The sequence below is a fragment of the Eurytemora carolleeae genome, unplaced genomic scaffold (assembly GCF_000591075.1).
Source record: "Eurytemora carolleeae unplaced genomic scaffold, Eaff_2.0 scaffold1223, whole genome shotgun sequence".
NCBI lineage: Eukaryota > Metazoa > Arthropoda > Copepoda > Calanoida > Temoridae > Eurytemora > Eurytemora carolleeae.
In genome coordinates this window covers 30,066-40,278 of record NW_019397119.1, presented here as the reverse complement: position 1 = coordinate 40,278, position 10,213 = coordinate 30,066, and the positions used below count along the sequence as shown (strand labels likewise).

At 30.6% G+C, this 10,213-nt stretch overlaps 1 protein-coding gene across 2 annotated transcripts in view; it reads left to right on the top strand.

The window, feature by feature from the left end:
* Positions 1 to 25: 25 nt before the first annotated feature.
* The window catches only part of LOC111712073 (uncharacterized), a 14,981-nt gene continuing 4,793 nt past the window's right edge, over positions 26 to 10,213 (top strand). The window contains exons 1-6 of one of the 2 annotated variants that reach the window (XM_023486583.1): positions 26 to 108; positions 6,491 to 7,309; positions 7,346 to 7,413; positions 8,143 to 8,323; positions 8,947 to 9,006; positions 9,766 to 9,857. In XM_023486583.1, the coding sequence (XP_023342351.1) occupies positions 6,524 to 7,309; positions 7,346 to 7,413; positions 8,143 to 8,323; positions 8,947 to 9,006; positions 9,766 to 9,857 (1,187 nt within the window). In that variant the 5' untranslated portion in view covers positions 26 to 108; positions 6,491 to 6,523. Of the gene's footprint in view, positions 109 to 6,490; positions 7,414 to 8,142; positions 8,324 to 8,946; positions 9,007 to 9,765; positions 9,858 to 10,213 lie in introns of both variants that reach the window. The other variant, XM_023486582.1, reaches the window with a different exon arrangement.

Sequence of the window (10,213 nt, the reverse complement as noted above, 5' to 3'; positions counted from 1 at the left end):
GAAATAAATATGAATTGGTTAACCAGTCAACGTCTGACCGTTGAATAGTGTTAACCTTGTGATTTCAATGCCGGGTCGTAATTTTATTCTTGCAGAAGAATAACATAGGTAATACAATTTATTTTGAGCATACAATTAATTTTAGGAGATGTTTAGCAAATGTCGTGAAAATTGTATCTTATTAAATTGTTTTGAGAATTCAAGGAATAATTTAATAAACTGGGATTTTTTTTAAATGTTTGTTGACTCAATAATCATATTAAAAGGATTGTCAACGTAATTTCAATTGATCCCGCATAAAATAGTTGCATTCACAACGGTACTTAATACCCGGGTCTATCATAGAGAACGATTCTTGGACCCCCCATCAATTTTGTACATAATTGCTGCAAAATTATTATTATTTATTTTTATTATTTTAGGGTTAGGTTAGGCNGACATAATAATATTATGGCTTTTGAAATTAGGTATTACAATGCTAATTCATAACAAAGACGATATCGAATTCGTCACTGAATTCCCATGTTTTTTGGGACACCCTGTAGCTTAATTTAAGGTATACTAAATTTAGATTTATTAGCTTTATCAACATAAGTATCTGAATTTTGTTAATGTATAGTTCGTCCATTTTAACCTTGTGAAAGATTTATATAAATTTTTTTATTTTATTTTTTAGAGTGCAGTTTAAAATTTCATAATTTTCTTTTCTTTCTTAAATTATATATTTTCTCTGAGACTTTGAAAACCTTGGATTGAACATCAAATATTTTTGTCTCATTTAGATTAGGTTTTTGTCTCATTTAGATTAGGTTTTTGTTCACCCAAATGACAAATAAGTAGAGTTCAGATTATTCATGTTAAACAACTCTTTTAGGCTAAAATTGTGAGATTATAGTATTTTTATTATTTAAAGAACTGCATCTGCCTTTAACTTTACTGTGACTGTGCCCTTATATCTTATATCACTGGCCTTTGATATTTCAAAAGAAGTGATCTGCTTGGTCTAAAAGTCAAAGCTTTTCACCATTTTAGGTTAAATAGATATAAAAATTAGACAATCATATAGTTTGAGTGCTTAGTTTCTTTTTGTGTAATTCATGATAATGTTTTTGTTTGTATTTAATCTAAAAATAAAAAAAAATACATTATTTTATAAGATATCTGTGGATCATTTTGTGCCGAAGTATAAAGCTCATAGTTTTATACAACGTATCTTCAAAACATTTAACTGGCGAGTATCTGTCTCCTTTTTCGAAGCAAGATATTAAGAATTTAAAATGTAAGTTTGATGTTTTGAAGAAAAAACAAATGTTTTTATTATAAGATATTTTTACTCTTTTATTATAAGATCTTTTTACTCTTTTATTATGGATATTTTTACTCTTTTATTATAAGATATTTTTACTCTTTAACTATAAAATATTTTTACTCTTTTATTATAAGATCTTTTTACTCTTTTATTATAAGATTTTTTACTCTTTTATAAGATCTTTTATTATAAGATCTTTTTACTTTTTATTATAAGATATTTTTACTCTTTTATTATAAGATCTTTTTACTCTCTTATAAGATCTTTTTACTCTTTTATTATAAGATATTTTTACTCTTTTACTAGAAGATATTTTTACTCTTTTATTATAAGATCTTTTTACTCTTTTATTATAAGATCTTTTTACTTTTTATAAGATCTTTTATTATAAGATCTTTTTACTTTTTATTATAAGATATTTTTACTCTTTTATTATAAGATCTTTTTACTCTTTTATTATAAGATCTTTTACTTTTTTATTTTAAGATCGTTTTACCCTTTTCCCCTTTTATTATAAGATTTTTACTTTTGACTTACTTTTTTTCCTTATCCTACTTTATCTCCCTATCCTACTTCTTCTCCTTATCCTACATCTTATCCTTGTCCTACTTCTTATCCTTATCCTACTTCTTATCCTTATCCTTCTTCTTATCCTTATCCTTCTTATCATTGACTAACTTCTTATACTTATTTTACTTCTTTTCCTTATATTTATCCTTCTTCGTATTCCCATCTATTCTTGTCCTTATCCTAATTCTTATCCTTATCCTACTTCTTAACCTTATCCTACTTCGTATTATCATCTTTCTTCTGAACCTTATCATACATAGTACTCTTATCTTTCTTCTTATCCTTATCCTTCTTCGTATTCTCATCTTTCATCTTGTCCTTTTCTTACTTCTGAAATTTGAAAAATGTTTTATAATTGGGGGCATTTTTTGTAATTGGGGGCATTTTTTTATAATTGGGGGCAAATGGGGCAAATGTGTTAGTGGAATTTGAAATTTTATTTTAATTGGGGGCATTTTTTTAAATTTACCAAATTGGGGCAAATGTGTTAGTAGAATTTGAAAAAGAAATTTTAATTGGGGGCATTTTTTTTAAATTTTAGTCCTAAAATCGTTCTCTAGGAAATTACCTATTACCCTGAAGAACAACCAGGAAGACATCTTCGCTTTTTAATCTTCTGATAAATCAACATGTTTATACTTTTAAGTTATACATTTTTATTAACAGGTAAAATAACGTCAATATTGCTTTGGTGACGGTGGACAAGGTACTTTTGTTAATTGTCGTGAAGCGCGCGGGAAGGACGCTTCTTATTACAGCAATAGTTGATATTTCATAATATTTTGTATTTTTCATGATCTGAGAGTTACTTTTAAAAAAAAATTTCCTGTTTCGAGGATTTTTGATAATGAAGACGACATTTTCATAATTTCCATTGTAATATCTGAATGATTTGTTCGGAATTAAATTGATTTGTTTACGATCCGAGTTGAACGTTGCATCTTTCTGAATTTGTATGGACGCTGCGTTCTTCGCTGTGAGTCGTTTTTAACAATTTTCTCATTATAGACGCCACAGATAGAAGTAAGATTAGTAGCGATCAAAAGCACTTTTTTTCGCATTAAGCCAATTCCCCCCTTTCATTTTTCATGAACACCCCCTTTAAGAATATTTGTTTATGCTAAAATCTCATATTTTGTTAACAAGGCCGAATATGATAGCCTTGTCGAAAACCCATCGCACTAAAAAAAACTTTTGCGCAATTTTTTCGAAAGAAANTATGAATTGGTTGAAATAAATATGAATTGGTTGAAATAAATATGAATTGGTTGAAATAGATAAGAATTGGTTTAACTAATAAGGAATTTGAATTGGTTAAAATGAATATGTTGGTTGAAATGAATATGTTTTTTGAAAGTCAATAATTCAATGCATTATAGAACAGCATAGAATATGAACTTGAAGCATGTTTAGCGCAAACTGTTAAGCTCTAGGGGATTCACGGATTGTATAATTTTCAGTGCCAATTCACTTTTGTTAAACTTTAGCTGAAGAACAAATAGATTATCAAGTACAATAGGTGGCAACAGAGAAAAGAACCAATTATGCATGACGTCACAAGTGTCAAATATAACAAAGACATTAGTCGACATGTTTTCCAAGATTAAATAAAAAAGTGTAAAAACAGAAAATTAAGAGCACAAAGAATTAAACTTTTGTCTGTAAGATAAGCGCTTAGATCTAAAATTATCACTAATATTGATAATTTTGTCGGACACAAAAACTGAATTGACACTTGTGACATCAGAATACAGTTGTACTGAGAGTGTACAAATTCTACGTTGCCATCTATTTTACTTGACAATCTATTTGGCTGAAAAAAGCAATAAACAGAAAAGATTAATATGTATGTTGTGGAGGGGGGGGGATTGTTACATTTTAAACATATTTCTCTCAAGTGTTATGGTTTGGCAGGCTATAGTTAACAAATATAACACAGTAATACACACTGGTATATTCTTTAAGTTTTGATGATCTAACTTTATATACAGGGTTATCCACAAAGGACGAGATTTCTGAGAGGACGGAAAGAAATTTATATACCGCCTGTTTCCTTATATTCATGATTCCCTTAAACTTAAAGTTAGGTTCGTTCTTTGGAAAAATAAGTTATTAAACGACAAAATTCAGGACAGAAGACTTTTCAACCTTAAAATCATCGTATTCATAAAGCTTTAGGTCGTCTGTATTGTCTCGTCCTTTGTAGGTAACCCTGCACAAGATTTGGCATTTGATGGGTCGAGAAGTATAACCGAAAATTGTGGATCGTTTACCTCTCAACTCTCAATATGTGAATAATATGACGATTCCTTAAAAACTAAAAACTTTTAAATTTGTTTTATAACATTATGTGATAGGATGATCTCTGTAAGCTAAAATTTTGGTATTGTTATGCATCTTTTTTTAAGCTTTAATAATTTATTTTAATTAAGGGGTGTGGGCACAAGCTCACGCATGCAAATAAACGATATATCAGTAAATTAAAAAAAAATTGCTCTAGGATATTATTTCCATCCTACCCTTCCTACGTACTTACCTTTACCGTCCTTCCCTTCCTACGTACTTTCCTTTACCGTCCTACCCTTCCTACGTTATACTTACCTTCACCGTGCTACCCTTCCTACCTACTTACCTTTATCGTCCTACCCTTCCTACGTTATACTTACCGTTACCGTCCTACCCTTCCTATGTACTTACCTTTACCGTCCTACCCTTCCTACGTACTTACCTTTACAATCCTACCCTTCCTACGTACTTACCTTTACTGTCCTACCCTACCTACACTTACCTTAACCGTCCTAACCTTTCTACGTACTTACCTTTACCGTCCTTCCCTTCCTACGTACTTACCTTTACCGTCCTACCCTTCCTACGTACTTACCTTTACCGTCCTACCCTTCCTATGTACTTACCTTTACCGTCCTACCCTTCCTACGTACTAACCTTTACCGTCCTACCCTTCCTACGTACTTACCTTTACCGTCCTACCCTTCATACGTACTTACATATATGTGGTACGGAAGAGGATAAGTCGTGGTTCATGGCCGCCTGCCTTCCCCCGCTCACCCCATCCTACCAATAAGTACTCCATAGCCTTAATTTAGTGTATTCAATAAAACTGACGCTACCCTACGTTTTCATATCATAATCCTTAGTGGAAAAATAGAAATGACCTTGAAGTATCAAGTAATTAATCTTCTTAAAAAATGGATTTGCTTAAAAAAATAAGAATGTGATCAATTTAATTTCAAAAAGTTCAAATATTCAATAGTACAAATATCTAATAGCACAAATATTTAATAGTACAAATATCCAATATTTCAAATATTCAATAGTTCAAATATTCAATAGTTCAAATATCCAATATTTTAAATATTCAATAGTTCAAATATTCAATAGTCCAAATATTTAATAGTTCAAATATTCAATAGTCCAAATATTCAATATGTTCAAATATTCAATTGTTCAAATATTCAATAGTTCAAATATTCAATAGTTCAAATATTCAATAGTTCAAATATTCAATAGTTCAAATATTCAATAGATCAAATATTCAATATGTTCAAATATTCAATATTTTAAATATTCAATAGTTCAAATATTCAATAGTCCAAATATTTAATAGTTCAAATATTCAATAGTCCAAATATTCAATATGTCCAAATATTCAATAGTTCAAATATTCAATAGTTCAAATATTCAATAGTTCAAATATTCAAAAGTTCAAATATAATAGTTCAAAAAGTCAATAGTTCAAAAATTCAAATATTCAATAGTTTAAATATTCAATAGTTGAAATATTCAATAATTCAAATATTCAATAATTCAAATATTCATCAATTTAAATATTCAACAATTCAAATGTTCAACAATATAAATATTCAATAGTTCAAATATTCAATAGTTCAAATATTCAATATGTTCACATATTCGATATGTTCACATATTCAATAGTTCAAATATTCAATAGTTTAAATATTTAATAGTTCAAATATCCGATAGTTCAAATATTCAATAGTTAAAATATTCAATAGTTCGAATATTCAATAGTTTTAAATTTTCAATAATTTAAATATCCAAAAGTAAAGATATTTCAATAGTTCACAACGCAGTAGTTCTGAACATACTGCACCACACTCATTTGTACACAACAGCATACGCAGTCACCACTCACCATCAGTGTACTCTGTACAGTACTGTCACAACAAGATTCAGTTCAAAAATTTAGTTTTAATTGCTCTCCCATTTTTTGTTTAAATTTTACAGAAAAACAAAAAAAATAACTTGAATGTTGCCTAATTTTTAACAATCCAAAGCGCAATTTTTATTTGGAGGAATGGAAAGTAAAATTTTCACAAATCATAAACAAGAAACTTTATTTCTTTCTAATAAAGCAATTATTTATAGAAAACCATTAGCACAAAATCCCATTCCTCTGATTATATCCCCCCCCTCCCGGACCAATCTCATAATATAAATTGTTGGTTACGCATTTTTCTCACCTAGCAAGGGTGCAAAGGGTTCAAGTTATGGGGAGGAGGGGGGGGGACTTGAGCTTGTAAAATCGTTATAGTTAAATTATGTGTTTTCTGAAGTTCAATTTCATTTCAGGATACCTGGAGCTCAATGAATTAAAAGTGAATAATGGTTCAAAAAATGGGTCGCATTGCTCGTCAGGCTAGATCCATCCCTGTCCCAGTTCTGACCCCTAATGACGCAGCAACGGTCATCAGTTCTAGCTCAAACCTGGAGAAATCTAAACCTAGTTCGAGCTTAAACCTAGAGAAATCTGAACCTAGTTCTGGCTCAAACCTGGAGAAATTTGAACCTAGTTCGAGCTTAAATCTAGAGAAATTAGACTTGAACCTTGAAGATTTACATAAGCATGATCAGGAGAAGGAAGAAAGAAAAACACTCCTTGATCTAGTTCTCGGTCCGGCAACATTGAAAAATATGAATTCTGACGAAAATCTTAATTCTTTCCCTACAGAGACTTTGTCAGAAACATCCACAATACATCTAGACCAATCTTCATTATATTCTAAAGTTTTTAGTTTAGATCCGGAAATATCCACTTTAGATCCGGAAATATCCACTTTAGATCCGGAAATATCCACTTTAGATCCGGAAATATCTACTTTAGACCCGGAAATAAGCGAGGAATTGGGAAACCGACTGAGTGAAATCCTAGGCTTGGAGCGAATTAAAGATGCAAAAATTGATAATCTGCAAAGAAAGGGAAATCCAGAAGGAAGTGATTCTCATAGTGAAAAAATTGATTCTAGTGACAACGAAGGGTCTGAAAATAAGGATAACCTGATATTAGATCAAGGTTTGAAAGCAACAGATGCAAATAAGTTAGATCATCTACACACACAACAAGACGAAACTGAACTTTTATCTGGAATTAGCTCTAAATCTGAAACTAAGATTAAATCTGAAACTGAGATTAAATCTGAAACTGAGATTAAATCTGAAACTGAGATTAAATCTGAAACTGAACTTGTACTTGATCTGGATTCTAAGAGCGGAGGGTAAATTCATTTATTATTTATTTAAAAACGTCAAAGGAATTACGTTTTCCCAACCAACTCTGATATTTTAATACCTCTATCTTTGCAACCCAATGTCGTAGACCTTAGATATTTCAAAGTATAAACTCTGTTGGACATTTAATTTAAGTTTGAAATATCAAAGGTTTACACCACCAGGTTGCGAAGAAAAAGGGAATGGACATCAAAGTTTGTGGCAAAGACTTAACATCAGATAGAAATGAAAATATTACCGAATAATAAGGTACTTAATTCATAATTATCTCTCCCCTGCATTTTTTACGAACTCTTCCTTTAATATCATATTTTAAAGCTGTGAAGATAAGTTTGTTAAGGTCCAAATCCACCGAGAAATTTTTATATTCACTCTTAAAGGGACTGTAAACGTAATTTAAAGGGACCCGCTATTGAAAGGGTGCCATGTCCTATTCACAAGGATACCCTTAAAAGCTTTGTCGAATAATTATATGAATTAGATATCAGTTTGTTTGTGTTTAATTTCTTCTGCAGATTGTCTACAAAACTAACTTGAGCAGTTTTTGCTGTTAAAAGCAAAGACGAAATTTATAGAATTGAACATTTTTTTTCAGGCCAGAAAAGCCTACCGTTGTGAATTTGACATACCAATTATTTTTTGCTACTAGAGGGTCACTTTAAATTACGTTTACAATTCAAAATTTTCAACCTCATGACCTCATAACTCTGTTTTAGTGTTGTTGAGGCTGAAGAGGATGATTACGATTACTCCGACCTCGTTGATTACGGACTGGAGGCTGAGGATGAGGTTGGTGGGGATGTGCTGGCAGGTCTAGTGGAGGACGAATATGAATATTATGAATATGATATCGTTACAGGGTTTATCAAGGTTCCACAGAACTATTCAGGATTACAGGTATAGTTACGCAACATCTTCACGTAACTTGGAAATTTACCAGTATTTGTTATTTTGAAGTTTTTTTATTCATTTTTACTGATTTTGTTCTAGTCTTTTCTGTTCGTCTAGAATGATTTGTTTATTTGTGTAGAATGAGTTTTAAATTTGTCAAGTAGTCAGTAATTATGTGTCCATTTGTCTATGCGTCTAAGATGATTTTTCCATGATTGTCTACTATGATTTGTCCAGTTGTCTACTATGATTTGTCCAGTTGTCTACTATGATTTGTACGGCTGTCAACTATGATTTGTCCAGTTGCCAAATATGATTTGTCCATGTGTTTCCTATGCTTTGTCCAGTTGTCTAATATGATTTGTCCAACTGTCTCCTATGATTTGTATATGTATCTAATTGTCTTTGTCTATTATGATTTGTCCAGCTGTCTGCTATGATTTGTCATTTGTCTATTTGTTAATTATGATTTGTTTATTTGTCTATCATGTTGTCTAGTTGTCTAGAATGATCTGTATATTTGTTTAATTGTCAATAATGATTTGTTTATTTGTCCATCAAGTTGTCTAGTTGTCTAGAATGATCTGTATATTTGTCTAATTGTCATTATGATTTGTTTATTTGTCTAGTTTAACGGACTTACAGAAATTCCTCGACCTTGGAATGCAAGAACAGCATTCTTGGAGAAGGTAAACTTATTTAAAGGGACTGCTTCCTGTTTATTTACTTATTTAAAGGGACTGTTTCCTGTTTATTAACATATTTAAAGGGACTGCTTCCTTTTTATTTACATATTTAAAGGGACTGCTTCCTGTTTATATACATATTTAAAGGGACTGCTTCCTGTTTATATACATATTTAAAGGGACTGCTTCCTGTTTATGTACATATTTAAAGGGACTGTTATCTGTTCATGATAAAAGAGGAGGGGTCCCAGGAACTTCTGTTTATTTCCTTATTGTGATCCTTATGTATACCATTGTATACATTTTTGGATAGCAAAAAGGTGTGCAAAGTTTTTTTGCTGCATTTTTTTCTTGTCTTTTTCCAAACGTGGTTTAAACTTTCTTAAACATGTTCAATGTACATATATATACAGGGGTTTTCTTTCTCACTCATAGATCGGAAATTGTTAACAGATAATTATAAAGTTAAAGATAAACAAAAATTGGTCCATTCCTTTAACTTCTTTTATTCTATTCTATTTAAATCTATTTTATTTTATTCGATTCGATTCGACTCTATTCTATTCTATTTTATTCTATTTTATTCTATTCTTTTCTATTCTATTCTATTCTATTCTATTTTATTCTATTCTTTTCTAGTCTATTCTATTGTAATTTATTTTGTTCTATTGTATACTATTCTGTTCTGTTCTGTTCTGTTCTGTTCTGTTCTATTCTATTCTATTCTATTCTATTCCAATCTATTCTAATAGTATTGTTTAGGTTGCTGCTAAGATATATATGGTTGTTCCGGCAGTAATTGGAGGAATCCTACTCGGTATTTTATTCTGGTTAATCACTGTATTTATTATCAGGTAAACAACTCGTCAATTAAAGAGACTGTTCATTCTATTTCAAGTGGAAGGTCCAACAACAACGAAATCCTTAACAACTTTGTCATCTTAAATGAAATAGATAGTTTTCCATGTTTTTCTCTTCCAAAACTGATTTATTTCAATAATGGTTCTTCTTTTACAATTAATGGCACATTACTACTGCAGAAGCAGTCGGGGAGGGGCCAAAACTAAACGTCTTTCAAACAAGAATTATGACGAGATCTCAACTACGTGACCTGATAAAGTTTTAAAAGATACCGTTGTGAATCGAGCCAACCTTTTGAACGGCATCGAAATTGACTTAAAATTACAAAGATATTCCCTTTAAACATTTA